General features: G+C 42.7%; 3 protein-coding genes across 4 annotated transcripts; 2 read left to right on the top strand and 1 right to left on the bottom strand.

Moving 5' to 3' along the window:
• The first annotated feature begins 686 nt into the window (after positions 1-686).
• On the top strand, positions 687-3880 carry arsa (arylsulfatase A). Its single transcript, XM_028407682.1, has 8 exons — positions 687-907; positions 1041-1281; positions 1365-1583; positions 1695-1864; positions 2085-2209; positions 2291-2418; positions 2513-2615; positions 2713-3880. The coding sequence occupies exons 1-8, from the start codon at positions 687-689 to the stop codon at positions 3006-3008; spliced, it is 1503 nt and encodes a 500-aa protein (XP_028263483.1). The 3' UTR covers positions 3009-3880.
• mapk8ip2 (mitogen-activated protein kinase 8 interacting protein 2) lies at positions 3672-26940 on the bottom strand. Of its 2 annotated transcripts, none has more exons than XM_028407679.1 (14): positions 26478-26940; positions 18395-18500; positions 12576-12812; positions 12409-12487; positions 11919-12122; positions 9043-11284; positions 8720-8928; positions 8050-8125; positions 7264-7436; positions 7066-7175; positions 6849-6971; positions 6679-6749; positions 6485-6583; positions 3672-6074 (listed from the first exon to the last, which is right to left on the bottom strand). In XM_028407679.1, exons 1-14 carry the CDS (start codon positions 26540-26542, stop codon positions 6002-6004), a joined length of 3867 nt encoding a protein of 1288 aa, XP_028263480.1. In that variant the 5' UTR covers positions 26543-26940; the 3' UTR covers positions 3672-6001. The 2 variants fall into 2 exon arrangements, with proteins under 2 accessions (XP_028263480.1, XP_028263481.1); XM_028407680.1 differs by having other exon boundaries at positions 12021-12122.
• Positions 19630-21934, top strand: LOC114437176 (gastricsin-like). The gene is made up of 9 exons (XM_028407683.1): positions 19630-19765; positions 19866-20004; positions 20086-20203; positions 20344-20462; positions 20620-20819; positions 20927-21043; positions 21129-21276; positions 21371-21469; positions 21556-21934. The coding sequence occupies exons 1-9, from the start codon at positions 19713-19715 to the stop codon at positions 21706-21708; spliced, it is 1146 nt and encodes a 381-aa protein (XP_028263484.1). The 5' UTR covers positions 19630-19712; the 3' UTR covers positions 21709-21934.
• Positions 26941-27143: the final 203 nt, after the last annotated feature.

Raw genomic sequence — 27143 nt, 5'->3', positions numbered from 1 at the left:
TCTACACTACAAAATCAGCTGTGACGTCCATTTCTACTCATACTGGTGGCTCCTGCAGCGCTGCACCAGTGATTTATTTCTCCTCTTGTTTGTGTAATTGACCATGTGTCAGGTCGAATCAGTGGCAGGAACCAAGGTTGCCACAAAGGACAGAAACTCAGCCGCAGGCCTCCAAACTAACAACTTTAGTCAAGAGGCAGGGAGAGAGAAAAAAAAACATCAGATGTGCCGGGTGCAAAAACAGTTAAGAGCATTCTGGACAGTCCCTGTCTGGCTACAGTTAGAAGCATTTAGTCACAGGACACAAGGTGCACAGAAGTGTATATTGCACTAGATGGGGACTCTATACAAAGGCCAATAAATACAGAAGCAAATTTTTATATATATATATATATATATATATATATATATATATATATATATATATATATATATATATATATATATATAAATACAGAAACAAATTTATATATATATATATATATATATATATATATATATATATATACAGAGTCGTGATGTGTTTAACCGCACTGTGTAGTCCACCATGCCATGTAAAACTACATTTCCTAGTCGAACGTGACGTCAGTCGTGTGCGACAGTTTCCGACGTCTGATGTTGTGTTTTTGTTTCTGTATAAGGAGCTGACATTTCCTAATCTCCACTCAGACATAGGACGGGGCAGGATGGACTACAGCTATCTTCTCTTTGTGAACTTCTTTGTGTTCTGCACCTGTTCGGCTTCGCAGCCGAACTTCGTGCTGCTCTTCGCCGATGATTTGGGTTTCGGGGATCTGGGCTGTTATGGACATCCCACATCACTTACCCCAAACCTGGACCGCCTAGCAGCAGGAGGACTCCGCTTCACGGATTTTTACTGTACCAGCCCGGTCTGCAGCCCGTCCAGGTATCTGACTGTGACACATGTCGGTACTTATATCTACACACAGCCGACCTGTGTTAAATTAGCTGCGGTCGCTCTGCAGATTTCACAGTCCTTCCTGTGTAATAGGAGCCTTGCTTGTGTGACTCCTTCGCAGGGCGTCCTTACTGACTGGTCGCTATCAGACCCGCTCAGGCATCTACCCCGGAGTGTTGTACCCAGGGTCCAGAGGAGGACTTCCTCTGAATGAGACCACCATCGCTGAGGTGTTGAAGCCTCTGGGCTACGCCACTGCCGCTGTGGGAAAGTGGCACCTGGGATTTGGGGCCAATGGGACGTTTCTTCCAACTAAACAGGGGTTTGACCAATACCTGGGCATCCCATACTCCCATGACATGGTCAGTGTGTGCATGTGTGTATTATTCTGTTGTTGTACAGAATACACCTGTCTCACTCCCTGTCTTCTTGTTTCTCCCCACAGGGTCCCTGTTGGAACCTGACGTGTTTTCCTCCAGATGTTAAGTGTTTTGGATTATGTGATGTTGGGACTGTAACGGTTCCACTGATGCAAAATGATGCCATCAAGCAGCAACCGGTTGACTTTCTCAATCTGGAAAGGGCTTACAGTGACTTTGCAACGAATTTTATTGCAGCATCAGCCAAGAAAAAGCAGCCATTCTTCCTCTACTATCCCTCCCATGTGAGCACTGAGAACCAAAATACTCCACACTGTTCAGTTAGATGCTATAAAAGATTTTAAATTACGATAGTAAATAATGCAAATAGTAGCTTTTTCTGCTTCCTTCTTCAGCACACACACTACCCTCAGTACGCCGGTCCTGGTGCAGCCGGTCAAACTTTGAGGGGTCCATTTGGAGATGCTCTGTTCGAGTTTGACACCACCATAGGCAACATCATGACGACCCTGGAGAAGACAGGAGTGCTCAACAACACACTGATCATCTTTACGTCTGACAATGGGTTAGTTTAAGCTGTGTCCCTAGACTGTATCTGACTGTGAACTGTTTCCTAAATTCATTCTGATGAAAATCAAGGTTTCATTTCTAATGCTGACATTTCATCTGTTCAAAGATCACGTACAGGATGTCCTTGCCCTCTTTTTACAGGCTATTAAATTTATTGCCTTTTTATCATAATACATTTATTGTGTTATCTGAAGTACATGTGTCTTATTTTGTAGGCCTGAACTGATGCGTATGTCCCGTGGAGGCAATGCTGGCCTTCTGAAATGTGGGAAAGGTACCACGTATGAGGGGGGCATGAGAGAACCAGCCATCGCCTACTGGCCCAGCACCATCAGGCCAGGTCAGGACACTATTTTCAAAAAGTCTAAACCAAATGATTCTTCCTGTGTGTGTTGATCTCAATGGAGTTTTTTTCCTGAAGGTGTGACTCATGAGCTGGCCAGCACTCTAGACATACTCCCCACCTTTGCCAGCCTGGCAGGAGCTAAACTACCCCAGGTGGTGCTGGATGGAGTCGACATGACAGAAATCCTGATCAACCATGGAAAGGTAGATGGATTTCACCTCACATTCCACCACAGTGGTGGTGGGACTTATGTTATAACACCCTGATCTATATCTTTATCTTCAATCCTTGCTGCAGAGCAAAAGGGAGGCGATGATGTTCTACCCCACAGACCCCAGTGAGATGTACGGTCTGTTTGCCCTCAGGCTGGGGAGGTACAAAGCCCACTACTACACAAGAGGTATGAGGCTGGTTGCAAATCTTACAACTTAAGCATAATCTCACAAGTCATGGTGTAAGTGATTTTTCACTGTTGCTTTTTCACGTATTTGCCTCAGGTGCTACCCATAGCGGTACCACTCCAGACCAAGACTGCCCAGTGTTTGCAGTCCTTAAGGCCCATGACCCCCCTCTGCTTTTTGATCTGGAGGCGGACCCCTCGGAGAACTACCCTCTTTCCCTGGTGGGAAAACCTGAACTCCAGGCAGTGCTAGAGCAGATAAAGAAGGTCAAGCAGCAGTTTGAAGCCTCCATGGTGTTTGGAAAGAGCCAGATTTCAAAAGGAGTAGACCCTAACCTTGAGCCCTGCTGCAATCCTCAGTGTAGCCCCAAACCCAGCTGCTGCATGTGTTAAAAGATTTTTATAGCTGCTGATGAAGACAGCATGAAAAAAGGCCAGAGTTGTTAAAATGATTTCACCTCAATGTGGGAAGATCTTTTTTTATCCTTTCAGTCATACACTCCTTTTCATCAATAATGATCTGAGTGTGTCAGCTTCATGTCTGAGTCAGCTTACTTTGTTTTTGTTCATGTTAAGAGATACTGCACCTTCTGGCCAGTTCATTGCTAGAAGAAATCACCGATAATGGCCGTGCAATCAGCTTTAATTTTTGCATGGCATGTTTATGAGTCTGTGTGTCACCACAGAGGCTCGTTCACCATGGCTTTAGGAAGCATTGAGGCTCAACAGAGATTTATTTAACTTCAGATTGTCTGGTGAAAGCATCAGAACGTGTTGCAGCTGTGCATTCCTGTTTGAGGACAGCTTGGCTTTTCAGTCTTTTCTACATTGAAAAGTAATCAGTGAGACTTCCTCAGTGAGGAGATGATGATTATAATGTTAATATTGATTACCTTTAGAACAACTTTTTAACAATGCACTGTATATTTTCTGACTATTGATTTGTAAGGCCATTTTTACTTCTACTTGCCTAATGATCAAAAACTTTTTATGTAAATTGATTTGCTGCCTTTTCACAGAAACAATAAGTCTGAACAATAACGACAACAGTAAGTATTTCAGACATCAAGCATATATTTTATTCATAAGACCAAACCCATGACAAGGCAGAGTGATTTTTTTTTGTTGGTTTTTTTTTCTTTGTTTTCCCAAGTCCTTGTTTTTAAAGATACAAGATAGGATATGTTTGTTCTGTCACATACTGTTTTGCTCTAGGTATACAGTGAAGGATCTTGTTAAAGTAATAAAGTCAAAAGTTGGTTTAACTGTTATTGTATTTCTCAGCGGCTATATGGGACTAGATCATCCTCAGAGGTTGTTTTTGTGTAGCTGTGTGAAAAGAAAGGTGTTTAACTAGGCTGTAACAGGATAGAAAACATAATCAGAAGCAGATAGATACAGATCAGAGATGGGTCACACTGTCAGAGCTCGAAGGCGATTACTATAATCGGCAAGACACAACAGTTTTCCAGTGGCAGCTGACTATTCGGCTCTAACAGCAAATTGGTCAGTAGTCTGATGGGTGTGTCACACAAACTTAGTGATGTCACATCTCACAAATGTGGCCTAAAAGTGCTGCTGAAGCCAGTCTGTAGAGAGTTATGGCAGGAACCCAAATGCCTCCTGTGTGACAGAGACTTGAGATAACACTTCGTGTCGAAACATAAGACACTGAAATAAAATTATTGCAGATCACAGATATTTATGTTTTTCTTTTCTTTCAGGGGTGTTCATGGTCTGCTTGTGATCTTTTTTTTGTAATTTCTTTTTTTCAATGTACATATTTATTTCAATAACATACTTAACATAAAGGACACAGCACTATCTTAGATTTGCTATTGTATATATACATGATCTAACTGACAGCAATACATATGTAGATAATACCCTCCGTCCTGCCATGTCAACTTCCAGTGAAATCCTGCAGACTGTGTGTTTGTTCTGATGGACTGTGACTGAAAGCAGCAGAACAGGGTGATAATGAGCCACAGGGATGGGTAAACCTGAAGTCCCACTGCCTGTAATAACTTTTTAAATGGACCCCCCCCCCTTCTTTATATAAGGTGCTAGACTGTAAGCTATGACACTACAAACCCAGAGTCGGTTATTGTGCAACATGTGAACGCTGCTTTAACCTTTGACCAGACAAAAAGCCGTGAATTAATAAATGAGGGAACTATCTCTTTAATCCTCCGTACATAAAAATGAGATCAAAGTCTAACCATTTACATAACTATAAACCTCCCTTTTAATGCTTTATTAAAGGTTAGATTCCACTGTGATACCAGGACCAAGACTTAGCAGGACACAGCTGACGTGCAGCTACGGGCCGACCGATCTAGTCGTTCCTTTTTCCCTCGTAGAAAACTACCAAATCAAAACAAAACGGAGATTAGTACATCACTGAAAACCAGTTCAACAGTCAGAGAAGTGAGAATATGGCTTGTCAGACGGACTCCCTTCTTAAAGTCACATCAGTCATAGCAAAGCAGACAGTGATCTACAATTTGCGAGTTTAACAGGTGAATGACTGGTGATGACAGGTCAACAGGCAGCATAACTTTGAGGACTGGACGAAAAGAAAACGGCTCTGTCTGAGCTAATGACATTCACTCCAAGTCCAACTTCTCCACTCTTACACCTGCAGTTACTCCTGTCAGATCAGATCACATTCCCAACCATCAGTCTCAACTGTAAGCATTTCTTTAATTAGTCTGTATGAGGCGCCTGTATGTCTACTTTCTATACATGTATTTAAAACACACACTACATCTTGTACGCGACACAGGGGTAAGCTTGAACCAAAGACCGCTCACTGTACTCCCTATACTTTGTTCCACTGTCACAATCAGTACAAATCCAATGAGCTGTTTGTCAGTAGTGAACAAAAAATGTATTTACAGTTGATTTTAATGCTGACCTCTTGTTTCTACACCATTCACCTACTGATCGTTGAGCTGCTTGCCATTCACTTGGATATGTGTATTTCTGTGTGTCTGTGTGCAGTAACCCTACTAGCCATGCATTGAAAAGTGATACAGCAGTAGTAGGTACATTGTTTTTCATTTCAAAAGAGGAACTTTTAAATAAACAGGTGCTCAGCGTCTTAGTTTTGTATCATAGAAAAAAGATCAAAGAAAACAAGCATCATTCGATGTCGATTCATTGACATCATGGAAATAAACAGAGAGAGAGAAGAGAAAGGGAGGAATGGATGAAATCAGTCAAATGCCTAGCATACAGTAGAAATGAGGATCCCTGTTTTAGAGGGACAGAGAAGAGTATTTTACAATGGAGTGAAAAGAACCCCACTGACAGCGCCCTCTGGTGGCAAACTTGATGAACATACACAAGCTGTAGAGGAAGAAGGTTGCTGTGGCCACTCTTTACTCAAGGTAGATGTCCTCCGTGGGGCAAGCGTACTCCAGATGTTCTTGGTAGTATTCCTGGAAGGCTCGGCTGCAAAAAGGACAGACATAGGTTTTCAAACATTTTACAACCAAAGGAATTCTTAGTAAACATAACGAAAGTGAAAAGAAGTTCTGCTTCTGTGGCTGGGTGCACAGAGCTGATATATGAAACCAATCTGCCTTCTGCTGACAACCATCCATCCACTGACAGTGACTGATCTGTGTCTTTAATTATTCACACTTAATATGCCTGAATGAGACATGAATAATTCTGCAGTCATTTAACCACATGCACAGACACACATAAGGCTAGCATGCTGTATATCCTGTACCACTGCTCGTGAATCCTGCAACGGTTAAATATGACTTTCAATGGCGACAGAATTGTTGGCTCACATTACTATCCCTTGCCCTAGCCCTATCTATGGACTAGTAAAACAATAATAATCATGGACACACCCAACACACTCTGCTACAGGTCGCATGGACTCCTGGGATACAAACACATGGCAAGCAAATCTGTTCAGCATTGGGTGCTTAGTGATGAAGCCAAAGTAGCTGCAGAGAGAGAAAAAAACAGTGTGATGCAATCAGTCAGATGTTACACACTGAACAATGTAACAGGAAGCCAGATGATGGGCATGTTTGTTCACCAGTTGTTTCTTGGATGGCACCCACAGAAAGAGATATTTTTCATCTGGAAGAAGTGACTACATCTGTCATACTGAGGAAAGGAGAACAAATGAATTAAATCACATATGATGCATTTATTCATCAATACTTCCAACTGAAGACTTTTGTTAGTTACATTATTTGTTTTTACCTCATCAAGGGTGTCATATTCATCCTCCAAACTCATGATCAGTTTAACTCCTTGCAAACTAATCTCCAGCTCACACAGAGAAGGAGGTCGCACATGCACCGTCCGTTTCCTGGATATTGCAATCTGACAGACACAAAATGTGTCATGAGAAAACAAACTTTGTGTTTACAGTACATATATATGAACAAGTGGTTGTGCTTGTTTCCACTGTTATTACCTTCTGCATGGCGGCACAAAGAATGCCGTTGCCTTGGTGATAAGGTACCTCAACAGAACCCAGAAACTGAACGGTGAACGTCTCAATCCATGCTGGATTCCTTTTCATTCCTGCATGCAGATCATATAAAGAAAAATCTGATGCTTCAGATGTTCACAATGACGTTAAGCAAAAGAAGTGGTCTATCTCTCCACTCACCCAGTAACTCCTTGGACTGTCCTATGACCTCATGGGCATAAAAGGCTGGGAAGATGCCCCGCTCCCCTGTCCGCATGTTATACCCTCTGTACCAGTAATCATCCTCCTCTTCCTCCACATACAATGGATCATCCACATCTAGCTCCAGCTCATCTGCATGTCTAGGAATGAACCTGCAGAGGGCAGCATAGAGGCAGAGGATTTAAAAAATGTGTCCTTACATGGTATCCTACACCTAAGGCTTCATTTGATGAGGAAGCATCATGTTTGTGTATCAGGTGACTCCCAGTGGGGAGGACAGACAGAGAGGAGGGAGGGAACAGTTAGAATATGAGGTGTGGTAAGTAAAGAGCAGGACAAACTGCTCTGAACAATAAATAATTATACATGTATGTGTATATAAGATGTGTACAGAAGATGTCTGAAACATGTAGCTGTGTGTCTTCTCTCTGTTTCTGTGCATGACACAGGTGCTGGATGATGTGATTATCATCAGCCACCCTGCAGCTCTGAAGTCCAGCTGCCCTTCTCCCAAACATAATTAGTGAGACACTAATGCTACATGACCCCGACAGCACATAAACCATAGAAAATACACAGACAGATACAAAGACATGGAAAACAAGGAAAAAAAATAGAATATATACCCTTCAATTAAATCCACTATCTAGAAACTGCTGTTTCTACAGGCAGTTAAAACAGCTATTAGGTGCATCTTTTGCCATTAATTTGCTTTTTGCTCTTACCGAGCAACCAAAGTACGGTAGCACTGTAGGCAGGTCTTACCTGTAGACTGCCCTGTGTGTCTGGTCCCTCTCCTCTCCATTAATGGTACAGGAGAAAAGTCCAAAAGATTCTGTGCCTACATGAGAGACAGACAAGAGTAAAGATCATCATCATTCCTTACACAGGTTTTAAAAGTGTTTGTTTAACTCTTTGTTTGTTGGGGGACATTCTTTGTAAAGTCTAAATGAAGCTGGATTTGTCAAAAAGGAAATGGAAATGAGAGCCTTTATAATGAGCCTTTCATTATGCAAATCTCCTGTCATTAGAGATGTAAATCTAATGAAGGAGCACTGATTGATGGTGTAATGGGAAGTACAGCCCACCCATAGGTTATGAGTGGGCTAACTGCCAAATTTAGATCATATATAAATGCATCATGCTGACAGTGATGGGTTAAATCGAATTTAGTATATCCATTCTAGTGGGTAATTTTAGCAGAAAAGGGGTTACTTTTGTAATCATGCTGGTAACTCCTGCTTCTAAACCTTATGCTACGCTACATTACATACATTGTGTTGTTATATGCTGTATTGTGGTAACTCACATTAGTACACTTACAGCCAGCTGGCTATTATGTCATACGTCCAAAATTGCCTAATCCTCTCGTTGATCTCTTTGAAAAAACTAAACCTGTGTCCTAAAATGTGATATCCTTGTTTGTGCAACTTACTGGAAGAGCGGGAGGTGCTGTTGACAAACACATTGAGGAACTTCTTAGAAAATGGGAGGTCGGCCTCAGGAGAAGAGTCTTCAGAAGAGCTGAGAAGTTCTGGCCTCACCTCATCATTGTTATCACCATAGACCACCTCACCTGTCCCCAAAGGCTCTTCGTCACACAGGGTTGAAAGCTCGCTGTCATCACTCAGAACGGAGGTACACCTGAGAGAATGAGACAGTTCAATCTCACCAACAAGCTTGTAAGGCACGTGATTAACAGAAGGAGCGTATATGTGTGTATATAGAAGTGTATAAAGAAGGTAGTTAACATCATACCTTCTGAGGCTGACAAGTTCCAGTGTAGTGTTCTCATCCACCACCAGTGTGTACTTCATAGAGTCATAGGCCAGCCCATCATCTTCATTGGGCTGTCGCAGGTCTTTCTCACACAGTGGGAGGTCATGGTCAGATATGGGATGATCTTGCACGCTGGAATCAATGGGTGGTGAACTGTCAAGCTCTAAGTCACTCCCCCTATATGACTGTTTCCTCAAGCCACCCAGGTATGGATAAGAGTCCCCGTCGTCCTCTTCTTCGTCATTGTCTGTGGAGTAGGTGAGGCTGAAGCAGCGATTGGTCTGAGCGGTGGGTATGTCCAGTGTCAGGCTGTTTTTGACCTCGGTGATGCGCTCCAGAGAGGCTGAGGAACGACTTGTTGGCCTGGGCTCAGTTTCTCGTCCTTCGTCCTTGTCACTGATCACACTCTCGCTGAGGCTGGGTGAGTCCAGGTCCTTCCTTCCCTCCAGCATCATTAAGTCATTATTTGGCTCTTCATCTTCCTCCTGTCTCCTGGCATTCTTCGATGGTTTGTCTGTTAAGTTCTTGTCATAGTCTTTAGTGGTGTGTGAGGAACTGAAATCTGTGGTCCCCCTCTCGTTTGCACAACGCTCTAAAATCAGGGGGGTTATAGTGTCACCAGTAGGATTATTCATGTAAAGGTGGGAACCTATGACAGCTCCTTCTTTTGAAACCTCCACATTCCTGCCCCTGGTTCCTGTCTCCAGCCTCTCCTTTCTGTACCCTTCAATTCCTTTCTCTCCTTCTTCTGATTCCTCCATCCCTGTCTTCCTCTCTTGGTCCTCATCATTGAATCCATCCCCCTCTCCTATATCTGAGGATGGTGAGATAGTATCAGACACAGAAACCTTTCTCTTAAAACACTCCTCAGGGCAGCTGATTGGATAAGAGCCCTCTGAAATCATCCTGTTTACTAAGTTGCTAAGCAGCCATGGTGAGTCAGAGTTCTCGCTCAGGTCATCTTCACTTTCTGATTCTGAGTCACCCTCACTTGTGCCATCATATTCATCTGTACTTGGCATTAACCTGGGTCCCACTGGCAGGTAGAAGGAGCGCTTGAAGCTTTCTAGGCTGTGGTCTGGTTCTATTTGGAGCACCATCTGTCTGGACAGGCTGTCCTCACAGCGCTGGGCTGGAGGCAGAGTCTCATCTGGGTCGGCCTGGTGCTCACAGGACAGCTCATCATCCACATTTTGCAGCCCCATTAGAGCTTGATCATCATCATAGGACTCAGGGGGCAAGATGGGAGAGTCAACAGGTGAGGGTGTAGCGATAGTTGGTGAGGGCAGAGGGGAAGGAGAGGGTAGAGGAGAACCTTCCTTGATTGGGTCAGGTTGACCCAGAAATAGAGACGCTTTCAATCCAACAATTCCACTGTCCTGCTCTAACTCTGTATCCGGGTCCAGTTCCTGATCTGACGTAGGTGAACTGGCTTCCTCAATGGAGTTGGTGAGGTGAGATGAGCGCCCACTGCTACTCTCATCGCTTGTCAGGTCCAGCTCTGTCTCTGAGATAGAGGAGATCATGTTGGAGACCACAGGACCTCCACAAGCAAATGCTGCCTCCAGCTCCCCGTCAATGTCAGAGTCAGAGCCTGGAGAGCTGAGGTCCTTGTCCTGATCTGAGGTCATATAACCCTGCTGGTTCATATCTGCGATGCCCGGGTCTGAAGATGGAGAGGTGGAGTCATTAGCTGCTGCCTGCATTGCAGATGCTGCTGCAGTATGTGAACTGTTGGAGTGGCCCAGAGCTTCAGAGTGGCTAGATGACAAATAGCTGGAGAAGGACGTTGGTTCAGAAGGTTCAATGGGGGGGAATTCTATGTATGAGGACCGATTCTCCTTACACACCATATCGTAGGTCTCCTTACACATGAACTCCACTTCAAAGTCCTTCTCCAGCTCCTCGTCAGACAAAGGTGTATCGGCACCATCATTACCTCCCAAGGGTGCAGTGGACGACAAGCAGCGACTGGTTCCATCTGGGTCTAGGTCATTCTCCGGCTCCATACCTGACTCACTGGTGATTGTGTACGTGTCAGTGGCACGCCGGTTTGAGTGTTTGTGGTTGTGATCGCTCTTGAGGTCATGGTCCACCTCTGTGTCTGAACACTGGGACTGCTCGTCTACTGAGGGTACTCTGGTTGTCTGAAATGTAGGGTCTGCTTTTGGCTCAGTGACGTCACCAGAACATGGGTGGGACTTGTGTTGACCAAATGAGCCTGGGAAGATAAAAGAGAGTGCACAAACAGGTGATTCTGATGACATGTGTAAAGGAGAAACTTGTGGGAGAGGTGGGGGAGGGGGGTGGACAACAATAATGAAGGAACTGATAAAAAATATATCCGAATAAATAAAGACATATAAGAGTCATGTATTTATTAAAGTCAGGATGCAAGATGAGAAAGTTCAGCAAAATCTGCCTTAATAGAACATAATAAATTAACTCCTTAAAGGTTCTTAATGTAAGAATAAGAAACCAGTCAGAACTTTTGCTATGTATACCATTGTCTTGCATGTATATTAAAGAATCTAGGGTATAGCTAGTTGGTGCACCACACACCAAGCATGAACAAAAAGCTGTAACTAAGATACACTTCAGGATCCTGTGTTGATTTGTAGAAATTTAAAGATGTTATTCTGACGTGATGTTACAAATTGCAAAAAGACATTTTTTATTTACAAATTCTTACATATAGTACAAGTTAAAGTACAACACTGCAGATGAGTAGCAGTTGGAACGTGGCAATATTTTGCTGAACCAATGTTTCACAGGACATTATCACATCACAACACTACATAATACTGATGTCAATGGGATGAGCTCTAAGCTTGCTGGGCTGGCCTTCTTGTTACCGTATTCGGGCCTCTCTCGCCTGTTGCCCTCCATGTCGCACAGGAGGGGCCTATGAGGAGACTGGGGGTTCCCGCCCTCCCCTGCGTGTTTTGGTGGAGTACCTTTGCACTGAGACCCTGGGGCCTGGGACATCGGAGAGGCTGGACACTGGCCAGTCACATGGCTACCATCCTCCAGGCATGTGTGGGTCGGAGACAGACGGCCTGGAGGTACAGCAGATAATCATTTTCTAAATGCGCTTAATATCTGCTGTTTATAATATTTAAGCTACAGTTTAATGTATCAATAAATCTGCCCATGCGGAATTTATTTGTTTACAGACATTTTAAAGGTGAAAGCTGAAAGCTTTGATATTATCACAACAATATGTTTATTTTTTTACCAGCTTTTGTGAGGCATTATGTGTGATGAACAGACAAATGAATACAAACACAGATGAAAACACATCACGCTTAAATTTTTTATAGATGTAACAATTCTCGTTCTAACCCTGTGAGGCTGGGTTCCGTAAAGAGTCTTGCCAGCTTCCTTTCTTTGGGGACAGACTACTGTTGTTGTTCAGTGAATCCTAATAAAAAGAGAAAAGATTTAAATATAACTGCTAATAAAGTCACAGGACTAAACACAAAATGTGACCAGAGCATCTGTCTGCTTACCTGCGACACAGCACTGGTGAGGTTCAGTGTGGTGGGTCTGCTCTTCAGAGTGCCAAGACTAGGAGAGAGAGGTGGGGAGGCTGAGGGGGACGGGGGCGCATCAGGATCAACCTCTTCATCCTCTTCTTCTTCATCCTCCTCATCATCTTCATCATCAATCATCTCAAACTCTTGGAAGTCATCCTGGAAGGAGCAGACTGGGTGGTGCATATCATTCTTCTCCAGAATGAGTGAGTCCTGAAAACCAGGAAAGAAAGACAGAGAGAGAGAACAACAGGGTTAGTTATCAAACAGATGATGATCTACACTTTTACACACACTCAGCATAGTTTAGATAACAAAAGCCACATTAATTAAAGCATCCTCTGTTCTGACAACAGAGGGGAAAGAGAGAACAAGCCTGTCTGAGAGATGAATTAAAAAACCCTGAGAGCACAGATGGACAGCATGCAACACAATGTTCTTTGATTGCACAGAGGGGATTTGTGAAACGCAGACAAACACACACAAACAACAGAGCACTGTAGCAGTCCACTTTGCACTCTCCAAGTTCAAGTACATTTTGCTGATATGTTCTTTTTGTAGCCTGAGGTCTTTTGTGTTTGTGTGTGTGTGATTCATAAAATAAAAATCGGTTACAGTTCCCCCCTCTGCTGTTCATAAAGGTAATATAAAGTGTATGTGAGTAAGGAGCTCTTTCATCCTGTTGGGAATTATAATTTATAAGCTGTTACTTTATAACATCTGTCATAGCCAACTTAAAAGTGCTCTTGCAGAATTAGATTTCAGATTGTTACAAGAAGAACTGTAGATGAAAACAAAGTAAGTTTTATCCTTTTATTAGAGCCTTAAAGCCACTGATCTACTATGGTGGATAATGTAAATGTTGCATTTACAACTCTCACTTACTAACCTTAAATCGTGTCTGTATTTTATTAATCAGGGTGCTGTAGGTCTTGTTGTGTCATTATGATGTAAAAATATAATGTGCAGATATGGACATATGGAAATGTTCTGCCTCCATCCAGCAGCGCTAACAAGGATTGCGTCTTTTCTAAGCATCAGCAGAAAGTTAGGGTGAAAAGGTGGAAACAATTAAGTCACTAAATAAAGCCACACTGCAGAAACCTTGCAGAAGAGAGCAGAAGTGGTGGAAGAAAGGAGAGAGAGAGAGAGAGAGAGAGAGAGAGAGAGAGAGAGAGAGAGCTTGTACTTTAAAGAGTAAAGGTGACTGTGAAAAGAAAGAGGATCAAGCAGACCTCTCAGGTTTCAGCTGGTTTACTGGAAGGATGCACGGTAAATGATTTTAATAGACCACACCTTCATGAGAGTGTGCCTTGTTTGCCAGGAGGGTATTGATGTAGTGATGTCTATAAAAGTAGGTTAATAACGCACACTGTCTGGTGGAAGAAAGATAACTGACTATCAAGCCATCATGTGTGGATAATATTTTTCACACTTAAAGGCACATTTACACCGCCAGCAGGAGGGAAGGTCTGCTTTTTTTCTAAATTGATTCCTACCACAGGCTCTGTCTGATCATCTCTTCAAGGATTGATTCGTCTGTTTTTTTCTGTTTGAACAGCGCAGCAGTTTCTCTGCCTCTCAGTGCTTTCTGTTTAATGGAGGACTTGAAGCTCACCCTCTCGCCCATTCACCACACACAATTCTGCTGACGCCTGGTACATCCACTTTCATGCCAGAGCAACTGAAATCAACACTCAATCTCTTACCCAGCCAGCACACATTATGCATACTTATACACTGTATTGGGATAATTTGGAATTTAAGGTTACAGATTACTAATAAACTAGGTAAAACCTACTCCTCAAAGGTAATTGGTTCCTTTTATTAGATTTCTGAACATGGAGGTCAGTCATTGTATCCAACCTATTTTCTAAAAGGTTTTCCTGCATGCCAAAGCCTCTTAATGATTGTTATATTCTGCCCCTGCGCAGTGTTCCTCCTCAACCCTGCTTACGTCTGACACACCATAAGTAATTCTGAGCTGTTAGGTATGATGACATATTTGAAAATGAGTTATTGCCTCTAACACCAGAACCTTCCATCAAACATGATAGCACTCTCACTTATAATCTCCTCTCAAGACTCACAAAGCTGTTCCTGTACACTGACCCATTATAATCCATCACTGAGGATATGTGACCTATAACTCCATGACAGTGTAAAAATCCACAGATCCATCAGGGGGCTGTAAAAAATGCCACATACGTATATCCAGGGAGAATAATCTGCAGTGTCAGGAGGCATCCTTTAGCAAGGCCACAGGCAGGCAGGGTTAAAGAAAAAAGCAAAAACTACAAATAAGAGTTTTGTGTTGGCAAGAATCGATCCCCACGGTCTCTAGTTCCCAAGGACACCTCATCCAGTCCTGGTCCTGATCCTCCTTGCTCACCACCCAGCACAGCTCTTCTTTTAGCGGGGGATTGTTGTGAATTGATTGAACCCTGACTTACAAGCAAATGTATTCAAAGTAAATTAAATTACTCTAAGGACAAAATGGTATTCAGCAGCAGTTAGCCAACAGATATAAGTAGAATACAACAGTTGAAGACAGAGCATCTTTCTATTAATTAGAAGATGGCAGCTTTACATCACTATATAACACCATCTCAGAGAGACATGAGCTTGAACTGCAAAGCCATGTTGCTTACTACTAGCCAGCTGACAGGGGAATGTACTGTAAGCACACTTCTTTAATGTACACTGGCTACACAGCTTTTCAAATGAAGAGGACACCAGGGACTCATAAAGCACATAGAGGAGCAGTGGATGCTGGGAATGAAGTGATCTAACAGGGAGCAGTAGTGAGGTGTAGTGAAAGTACAGAGAGGGACAAATACACAACAGCTTATTAACCTCAAATGATCTTCTGTATTGTACACTGCAGGGTTTATCTGATCCTTTATTTTGTGGCAGTGGTATTGATCATTCAATATTTTCCATGGGTGTTGTGTAGCATTGGTTTCGGATTCCCTTATTGATATATAGGCCAATATTCTGGTATTTGTAAAGCAGATGGCTGCACGTATCAAGGCGGTCCTATTCTGTAACTTCCTTCATTAGAAGCCTTTTCTTGGATGGGGCCACTATCAGCCAGTATAATATTGGGCAACCAATATATCTGTCAGGCTCTGTTGTACACTCATTAGTCTTAGTGCTTTTGTAAAATAGGGGCTGCTATTAGTAAATAAAAAACAGCAGCTACAGTTTTCTTATTGTTTTTGTTGGTTTGTTTCCGATATAAATTGTGTCTCCATGTGCAGTCTCCCTATGAGGAGCCCAATCTCAGTCTGATGCTGGTGTAGGTCTGACAGATGCTGATTAGCCTCCCCTTAATGGAGACCGCCCAGTGAGTGATAGCCTCCATGTCTCAGTGTATCTGTAAATTTCAACATTCAAACTCAGAGGAACACCACAGCTGAGACACAGACACCACCGCTCTGTCACACACTGAATTATGCATGTGCTCATGCCGTTCAATCAGGGCCCTGGAGAGACAGAGATGGCTATTAGAGAGACAGGAAGTGAGGAATCAGGGGCGAAATGAGGTAGAAAGCCGAAGGGTGTGAGTGTCTATGTGAAAAATTATCTATATGCATGGTATGGTAATTAGTGGGGTTAAAAACATCAAAGGTCAAATACACACACAAACAAATCAGAAGCTTGGAAACATTTAGCTACAGATAACCTCTCGTGAAAGAAAAGAGGCTGAGTGACATTTCCTCAGATAATGACATGAGTCATTGAACATTAATTACCTGCCATCAGCTCCAGATGACAAAATAAGCTACTTCAACACGTTGTGTCTGTTTTGTTCACATGTTTATGTGAACCCCTGTCACAAAGGCAAAGGACTAATTTAAAGGGTTATGCAGATTAAGACCCATAACGAATTAGAATTAATCAGAACCGAGGATTGGGGTCAGAGGATAATCTCTGTTTAGATTGGCTGTTCTTCCTAAACATCAAAGACATGCTGCCCGATATGACTGACTCACAGTGACATGAAAAAGCGCCTCTGTACATCAGCACAGTGTGCTTCATGAGGGAGAGGCTGCTGATGATGCTGATGAGCTGACAAAGTGTCACACACCCTACTGATGCAGGCAAAATCAAACACCATGTGAAGTATTCCTGTGCATAAAATTCTGTCTCGCCTTTCTTTCTCTATTAAACAAAAACACTCAGAGGGCAACTGTGTGTGTGTGTGTGTGACTGTGCTATCTATCTCCAAGTCAGCAAGATTACTTCCTCTGTGTTATGATGTAACGTAACAAGGACTGACACTGTCTCTGCCCTGTGCTTTCTGGTTTGTGAAGTGAGCAGTCAGGGGCTTCTGCTGATGTGTGTGTGTGTTTGGGAGAGGGGGGCTGAGGCAGGGTTTACTGCTGTATGACTTCTCTGGCATTAGCAGAAAAAAAGGTCTTTCTCTAGAGGTGTTCTCTCTCTGTTACAGCAGGGCTTTGGTAGCCGTACATAATGTGTTTTGTTGGTGGATTAAAGTGGAGGAAGCAAAATATCGTGCACAGATTTATGCCAAGAGCTTAACCCTCACAACCATCCATCCCTGAGCTAAATCCCCATTCCCAGACACCTCGGCAGAAAAGAGAGAGAAAGCTAAGGAAGGAAGGCTTTAAGGGGGAAAGGAGTGGAGGGGTGGCAGGGACCGGTGAGGGAATCTGAGCTCTGTCTCTAAGCAACACTCTGCATTAGGGAGGGAGGGAGGGAGGGAGGGAAAGACAGAGGGAGGAAAGGAGGTTGTCTCTGCATAGCAGCAAACTGCACTGGGTCACCCACCCTCTACTGCAGCCATGGCTCAATGCCACCAGCATAAAACATTAAGATCCCACAGGATGGACAAAGAAAAATAGACAGTATATCATATGAGTTTTAGGAACTGTGTAATTAAACTCTAAGCTGCCTATAGTTTATAACACAGTCACTTGAATGCTTATTGGAAGTGCTGCTTAGAGGTTCAATGAATGAAAGCCAGTTACTCATATCCGGTATGTATGATGCATAATAATCAAAGTGACTCACTCCTCCAGGTAAACAAAAACCATGTTTATCATTTTCTCTGTATTTATATGTGAGGTATAGCCACTGCTGTAATAACTGTGATAGTGGAACACTAAGCAGAACTAGTAGATGAAAATTCAAAGCTGCAGAGATGCAGAGATGCTTACATAAGATAGCCATATGCTAATGACCGACTGTCAATGCTAATCAGGCCAGTCTCTATCTTTTTGTTATGCCGCCACACTAATAACAATACTGACCAGATATGTTTCTGTGTATACGTCTACACCTTTCTCAAAAGGAAACCAACAGTATATCAAAGCAAATTTTGTCGTCAACCAAATGATCGTGAACGTTGGTTTTGGAGACAGTGTTCAAGCTGCTCTGATGTTTATGCTTGAGGATGTGCTGTCCTTCATATCTAAGGAAGGAATAAACTTAAATGTGTGGCTCAAATATGAACTGATTAGACTTTGGTGTACAAAGGTCAAAAGGTCAAAGTGACCTAACACTTGTAGCTCAACTAATGAATGAATATCTCAGAAGGATCCTTGATGTGTTCAGTCAAACACAACTCTCATGACATGACTCTTTGCATCAACAAAAAAAACGCATAAAGGATCATTACAAAAAATATTTATCGAACAGAGCAGCATGCATCCAACTTAAAGTATATATAGTATAATTCACACTGTGGTGTTGTTACATATCAAAGACACAAATAAATGGGTAAAACATCAATGAGTAAGACAAGATTTTAAAAAAAAGAGCCTCACCTTCTCGTATGGATCAGAATCGTAGTTAAGTCCAATCCCACAGTCATCTGTGATTTCAGAGAGATCTTCATCATCAAACTCCTCCAGGCTGATGTCGTGGGCTGGCCTGGAAATACATGAGAGACAGTACGTTCAGCTCATGTTGCAAACAAGAACACCGACATCTGCATCGTGTCTCTTTCATCAGTAAATGCTAAACACAGAAGCAAAATTCTCTTTGATTCACATGCCCACACACTGAACCCTGTTATCGGGAAAAAGCTGCTCTATTTCATAACCGTCAGGCTCTGTCTGGGTTTCAGGCACATATAATGGACACACAAACAAGTAAGTGGCTGGCAGGGGTCTCTTACACCAGAGTTTCTGAACTTCCATTTTAGAGCAGCAGTAGTCTACAGCAGGGAAGTCTGTAATGAGCCATGGCATTGCAAGTTTTCTTGATTAGTCCCTGTCTCATTTTTGCTCCAGTAGTTTCAGCAGGCGCACAGTTCTACAGCAGCTGGCTTGCAATGAGTTGAAGGAAATGCTGCATTGCAGCTTTCCTGCTAAGAAAAGGACACTCCATATATTACGTATGGATGTGAGCTTACATCATACAGTCATAGAGGGGTCTGCTCTACGCAATGTCATCGGTCCCATGGAGCAAATGGGGACATGCTGATGCATGTAGAAGGGTGTTGTGAAAATGTCAGTGTAATCAGAGTGCCCTCATGGTGATGATGAATTGTTTTAATAAACAGCAAATGAAAAAAGGGAAACACAAATATCATCTTAGCAGAGGTATTACAGGTTAAAGAGGGTATAGAGTGGGGATGACATTAAACCGGGATTTATATAATAGATTAATCTTTTAATACAGGGATTCAATACAAGTACTGACATGTTTTGTTCAAAAAACAGCTGGGTCAAGGCACTACTGATACTAAGGCTTAGATATAACGCATTCATTTTCCACTGTGGAAAATTACAGTTGGACGTACACTAATAATCTTGACCTTGATGTTGATGTGTATATCTAATCAGATAAACTGGTGCTAAAACTGATTTCCAACAGTGCACAAACAATTTTAGACAAACAAAGTGACCGATAAGTGTATTATAAAACACCTAAAATAAATGTAACATTCAAAGTCAAATTGCTCCGAACACAGTAACATGGATGTGGAAAATGTATACTTGCAGAAAAAGAAAGGTTCTTAGGGTCACCCTGTGTGATAGGAGGGATTTTTGGATAGCCGCCCCACTGATAACCATGTGCATATAAACCCTGAGCAGTTGACAGCTGAGTTGTATCTACTGTGGTTTTACAGGAGGCATCATGAAGTGGCTGGTTGCTGTTCTGGTCTGTGTGGTCCTCGCTGAGGGAGTCAAGTAGGGAAACTACTATACTTTTTTAATTTCTGAATCAGTTTGGGCAAATCGTTAAAAGCCATGAAATCAAAATTATGATTATGATTTTATGTCTCTTCAGGATCCCTCTGAGGAAGCACAAGTCGATGCGTGAGGCCCTGAGGGAGAGAGGAATCCGACTGCCTTACCAAGATCCAGCTCTCAAGTATCAGGCCAATGAGTTTGCCTCCGCTGACATGTACATCAATAACTACGCTGATGTAAGAAGATGCAAGATCCATTTTTACACTCTGCTCAGAATTCTGTGATAAAACTAACTCTTTTCCTTCCTCATCAACCAGACCACTTACTACGGACCGATCAGCATCGGAACACCCCCCCAGTCCTTCCAGGTGCTGTTTGACACCGGCTCTGCCAACCTGTGGGTGGACTCCATCTACTGTAACACACAGGCTTGCAGTGAGTACAAACTCATTCTCCTCAGAGTATGTCAGCGTGAGGACATGAAGCTACAATAGACTTGTATGAGCAGGTTGTCCACCTTCAAGTAAAGTGATCTCTGCAATGTATAGAAACAATGTAATCTATGTCATTGACAGACACACACAAAAAGTTCGACCCCAGGCAGTCCTCCACCTACAGTGCTAATGGTCAGTCCTTCTACCTGCCCTACGGAGCTGGAAGCCTCAATGGAGTCTTTGGATATGACACTGTCACGGTGAGTTTAAAGTGTGTTTTAATAGACTTTGTACAGTCATCTTGTACAAAGGTGAGGTCATCACATTATTATGCTGGAATGTATCAACACAATAAGATTAGTGCAACAGTCTAAATTCTAAAAGTACGTTTTATTTGTTTGGTATTGGCACTTGCAGGTCGGTGGTATTCAGATCACTAACCAGGAGATTGGTCTGAGCACAGACGAGCCTGGTCAAAACTTTGTGGTGGCCCAGTTTGACGGCATCCTCGGCCTGTCCTACCCATCCATCGCAGCAGGAGGACAGACACCTGTCGTGGACAACATGATCTCTAATAACCTGCTGGATTCTGACATATTTGCTTTCTATCTGTCAGGGTATGCTTGAGACTTTGAGCAAACATAACCACTGTCAAGAGATTCAACGGATTCTCTAATACTGAGAGATTGATGAGAGCTACATGTTGGTTTGCTGTGTGATTTAGGGATGCACAGCAGGGTAGCATGCTCTCTTTTGGAGAAGTGGACAGCAGCTTGTACCAGGGACAGGTATACTGGACTCCCGTCACCTCTGAGACCTACTGGCAGATTGGGGTTCAAGGGTCTGTACTTTTCAACACTTCATTTAAAATAGTTTATCTTCTTGATGAAGATGATGGAACAAAAAAAATCACTTTTTACCTACAGATTTCAGATTAATGGCCAAGAGACGGGCTGGTGCTCACAGGGCTGCCAGTCCATTGTAGATACCGGAACCTCAATGCTGACAGCCCCGAGCCAGCTGCTGGGTAACATCATGCAGGCCATTGGAGCCCAGCAGAACCAGTATGGAGATGTGAGAGTCACACACACACTAAGCTGAAGCCATAAATATCCCTTATAAACCATGTAGAGAAGCAGGAATGTAACCATGTTTGTTTGATCTGCAGTACCTGGTGGACTGCAGCCAGGTCAACAACCTGCCTACTCTGAGCTTCGTCATCAGCGGCGTTTCCCTCCCTCTGCCTCCTTCTGCTTACATCACTCAGGTAACTATGACCACGGCTGCTTGTAGTGAGCATGTGTATGTGTGTCCTTTTAAATCATTGTGATTATATCCTAACTCCGCCTCTAGAATAATGGATACTGCGTTGTGGGCATCACCCCCACCTACCTGCCCTCTCAAAACGGCCAACCGCTGTGGATCTTTGGAGACGTGTTCCTCAGAGAGTACTACTCCATCTATGACCGCAGCAACAACAGAGTTGGCTTTGCTGTAGCTGCCTGAATGACACCGGTGTAACCATAAAACTGATCAGACTCTGCTAAGAGTCTTTTTTAGTTTTTTAGATTTTTCTCAGATTATTCCAAACCACAAACAGGCTTAAAGTCTTTGACATATTTGTCAGTGTAGACCAAACATCAAATGTTGTTATACATACTAATGATCTTAAGGTAGTAATATTAGATTTTGACCACTCTCCAGCACAATAAAAGAGTAAAGATGCTTCACATGTCTGTGTCGAAATGAGCTGTTATTATTATGATATACAACAAATGTTTCCTCTCCTTATATTTAATCTAGCTCCTGCATGTGTTCTATGCCTAACTTACTTTATGAGGACAAATCTTGGTTTGTACACAAACAAAAACATATAGGAAGTGTGTGAGTGACAGGTGGGCGCTGTCTCATATCACTAGCTTCCAGAGTACTACCACCATAAGCACGGCATTGCCTAGCATTTAGGGCATCACAATGAGACGACTGAAACAAAAAAATTACAGAACAATTACATCATATAGCACAAAATTACATTTTCACCATTTTACAGTGACACAAGCATCAGAACCTTTCCACATTCCACACAGCAGACACACATACAGATCCACCAAAACTAACTTCCTGTATGTCACTGAAAAAAAGAGTCTTAATTAAACCTTTGGGGGAAAACACCATGCTAAAATAAGTGTTTAAGTAATGGAAAGGTTTGAAATGACAGTATAGTGAGATTGGGATGTGTGATTTTTTTTTAGTGATCTAAAATATGCAATTGTTGGTTTTCTTGTATACTACTACAACTACTACAACATCTTGGCTTTACTGTGTAAAGATCCCTCTTCCAAATGGGCTCCACTTTGTTTTAATGTCAACTTCTGGTTTGGAAAGTGTAATGTTCTGAATATCTTTATTTCAGAATCAATATTAAATTGTGAGCCACCGCTGCAGTCAGTCCACCTCTGCTTGTGGTTGTTCTTAATAATTGATTACAGAATCTGTTCACACAGTATCAATACAATCTAAGCAAAATGAGAATCCCACCTCAACAAAACAAAGATTACCATCATGGATGCTGGTCCAGCTGCTGCACTGGCACACCCAGCTTCACTGTCACAGCCTCTCTCAGCCCACATTTGTTCTAACAGTTATTCTCAGTCATCTCTGATGGCCTCTGATATGTCAAACAAACACACTGTCATCTTTGTTAGCATCTGCATGTTCACACATTCTGAGCGCCTGTTGTCATGAGCTCACATTTTGTGTCATAATCAGACCGTGCATGCCTCTTAAAATGTACACACAATTATATTCTATGTTAGAGCTGCAACATAAACACTATTAGCCTAACGTTTAATGGCTTCGACATCTGAAACATGAGCAAAGTCTTATGATCAGGATACCATGTTAACCTTTTCAATACGTCTTCTCACATGAACATATAATAAATGCTGAAGACTACATATCTCAAAACGGCAGGTAGTTGAAAATGAAATAAGACAAAAATAGGAAATCCAATACAAATAATAACAAAAGAGACACAGAGGAGGGGGTGGCTGTGGGCTCTGCTGTAATTAAGCTGCCTTTTTAACCACACGCACCTGCTTTGGTGACATCATCTTTAAAAGCCAAGGACAGTGGTTTTGGTCACAACTGGCTCATTAACAAAATAATTTTCCCAGGCTTTTCCTCCACCATTAATCTTCCACAAAGTAGAGACACACACACACACATGCATATGAGTCATGCGTTCATCCTAATGAGAAGCTTTTCTTTGTCTGTGTCACATCCATTATTAAACCAAAGGTGGTGATGAGGCATCACTTCACTGCGATCACATGATTTCATGTAGATCTGTCTGGATTAAGAATGAAGTCATCCCATGTAAAGTGAGTGCTGTTCAAAGATCCACTCACTGTTGTCATATTGATGGAAAACAAATGTCACGGGCTGCATAAATATGCCTCCTTGTTTAATAATTGTTAAATGGGAGAACAAGCCATAGCAACAGCTGCTGCAAAGACTGACAAGCAAAAACATGGCGAGTGATGGATGTATATAGAAGACAGACACAGGAAAGACAGCGATGGGAGGACAGTAGGGGGAGAAAAATATGAAACGCTTAAGCTAAAATGATTCTGTATTTGATTTAAGCCTCTTACTCCATGGTAACCATACCCACTACTACAACCCACCAACCCCCACCCTTCTCCAACTGCCTTCAAAGAGTTTGATGCAAAAGTAGAACACCGACTGGCAAATGGAGGGGGTAAAATCGGGAGGAAGCTTACTGAAAAAAACTATGTTTAAAATATTCATGCAGTACGATGGAATACAGCAGGGGTTTAATCAAATCTGAATATGGTGCCAAATCAACTTTTCATTATTTGATACTTTAAAAAAACGAATTAAGAAAAAAAAGATTTAGAATAAAACTTGAAAATGTATTTGGATAAAACTCACAACATGGTTGACAGTCATCATGACAATCAGTACTGACTGGGTTTTCTACTACCAACAAAATCCTAAAGCTCTCATAAGAAACTAACTTTTTCTCAGTCTTGCTCTCGTCACTCATTGCCGTTAGTTTGGTTGAAGTGCCCACTGCCCACTGTGCTGTAACTACCTAGCTAGCGAGTCACATCAGAGTTAAGGTGCAGTGATGATGATATACAAGGCAGAGACACAGAAAAATGCTCATGATTTAAAGTTGCTAGATTATTTAGGATTCATAATAAGACATTAAAATTAACATTATTTTACTTCACTCCTACTTCCTAAAAGGCTGCAATATGGCTGCTGTCTCTGCACAAGGCCTTTCACTTATAGTTACACATATACAGGGTCTTGGCACTGGTGTGCTCCCACTGTGATATGTAAATTATTCTTTGAGGAAAAATCAGAAAGTTAATTGACCAAAAAAAAAGCATATACTCCCACATTTTTCTCTCAGCAACAGAAATAAAATGCAACATGCAATTGATCAGTGAGGCAGCTTCGCATTTATCTTTTAGAGTTTATATTTCCTGTGAAGGGAGAGCTCCCTCAGTGCAGGGGAAACTCTATCTGTCATACATTTCTGGTGCTCTGGGGAGAAAGATGCTCCCTCTTACGGATTATGTTGCCCAATTGAAGCAGTGGCAGGTTATGTAAGGCAGATTACCGTACCACACTATCACACCACCAGTGGCTTCATCCATGAATCAGTCACACACAGAGACAACACACACACACAGAAACAAAATGCACATGTCCTCCACATGACAGTATTTCATCAGATTTATTTTACTGTTTTAAACTGATGATCCATAGCTGAACCAAAATAAGCACCAACCACCCTGGAATGTGCATAAATCTCTCTGAAAAACAAGCAAATGAGACTCCATTCAAAAGGAATGCTGTGTTCATGTGCGGTTCATGAGTGGCTTCATAGCTGAGAAGAAACTACTAAAAAGACTGTATCATCAGATCAGAACAGTGATCAAAGAAAGATCAATGCACATCATTCCTGTGATTATGTTTTTCAGGATTATATTTATCTGGCTGGTCGCCCCTTTCCGTAAATTTCAAATATTGATGTCACAGCTCTATGATCTGAATAAGGTCACCACATCAGAAAAATCAGCCATATTGATCTGACATGATCCATCCATGGGACTGAACTACAGGATGTAACTAAATCCCACATGAGTACATGCTGTGTGGATATAAAATCCACTGGGATGGGCTCGCTATAATGTGATTGCTTCAATCAGCATGTGGAGGTAGGTCTACACAATGTGCATTAGTGCAAAGTGCCTTTGCTATCCTGATAATCCTACAACAAAAACATGTACAATTTCCCTGGTTTCCCCTCTCACACTGTGTCAAACTTCAGTGCAACATATTGTAGAGCAAGAAAATTACATAGGGATGTTTTTAATGTAGCCTATACTAAGAGACCTCCTACCAACAGCCGCAGAAGGCTTTAAATGAGTAGCACTGAACAGATACAATTACGATCCATCATTTGGCTTCAAATTCCTCAGAAATATTAGTCAAATCACAACAATATTGATATGTTCTCCATCTGTAAAGCTTAATTTACACCCACAAGCCAATCAGAATAAAAAAAGCTGAAGTCTTGTCTACTAAACGTGCAGTAAACAACCTTGGGGAGAATACTGTAGCTGTATAACTGATTCTGCATTATTGATCTCTGCTATAAGTGCCAGCAGGAGCTCGCTCACAATTCTGCTTAGACGAGAAAGGAAAGCCGAGCAGATTTGTCGCAGAGGTCACACCAGAGGCTTTTTTTAAAAAACAACGTCAATATCAGTAGGACTTCCGTAAATCATTGTTCAGCAACATGCCCTTGCCTGGGTTGGACTCAACAGGGCGTGGGCCTCACACAGAGAATGCGCAAAGCGGGGTGACTGTCGCGGTAGTTAAATGTCAATCATTTGCAATAATTTGCTTCTTTTGCCCTCCTTTACATTTTCTCTGAACACTAAATTAAACGCATGCTATTGTACGGCCCTCTTTATCACAACATCCGAAACATAAACACAGTCCAGCTGCAGCCACCTACAGACGCGCAAAGAGGCATTAGCGGGCCTAGCAGGTTATTCTAATATATATCTATTACTAGCCGAGCTGGGAGGTACGTTCCACTGCAGTCATCAAAACAAAGCGGACAGATGTGTGCCTCATCCTTACTGTCATCTTCTCCTGCTATTACCCGGCCGCACAGACCGTCATCATCCCCCCCCACCCCACAGTCCCTCCGTGTAAGCTCTTACCTGCAGCTTGGAGGAGAGAGGGAATGGAAAGTGGATAGAGAAAACATCTCAGCCCTGTCCGCCATCTTCTTCCACAAATGACTCAGAGCAACTGCAGAAAATCACGGGAGGGAACGCAGTCCATTCACAGTCACAGGACAGCGGACGGACGCGGTCGTGGACAGAGGTTTCTCTCTCTGCGGCCCCACGGATGCCCCCCTGGCCGCTTGCCTTCAATCAGACGAGCCTGCTCAGCACCATCAAATCTGCAGTGTAACATCCACACACGCAGGACAGGGATGGGGCGAGAGTGGCACCAACCACGTTCAGACAACAGCGCACAACGCCGCCGAGAATCCTGCGTCCCCACCAAATGTCCACGCGAAGCATAAAGCGCTGCTGTCTGCGGCCGCAGTCCGCGTTTCGCTCTCACCAAATGTCTGCTGCTGGGATGCTGCTTGTGGCACACAACAGATACGGGCCAGCAGTGCGGAGACAGGCAGAGACGGGGGAGGAGGAGGGAGGAAGGGAGGGGAGGAGAGGGGGTGTGGAGCAGAGAGCGTATAACGTCAGTGCTGTTACCGTATGAGCATCCTGACTGGATGCAGGCATACAGACTCCACAAGCAAAGGGATGGTGGCGTAGAAAAGAACACTGTTGGCCGAGTTGTAAATATATATTAATTAA

Source organism: Parambassis ranga, chromosome 6 (assembly GCF_900634625.1).
Source record: "Parambassis ranga chromosome 6, fParRan2.1, whole genome shotgun sequence".
Classification (NCBI taxonomy): Eukaryota; Metazoa; Chordata; class Actinopteri; family Ambassidae; genus Parambassis; species Parambassis ranga.
This window is presented reverse-complemented; position numbering and strand designations above follow the sequence as displayed.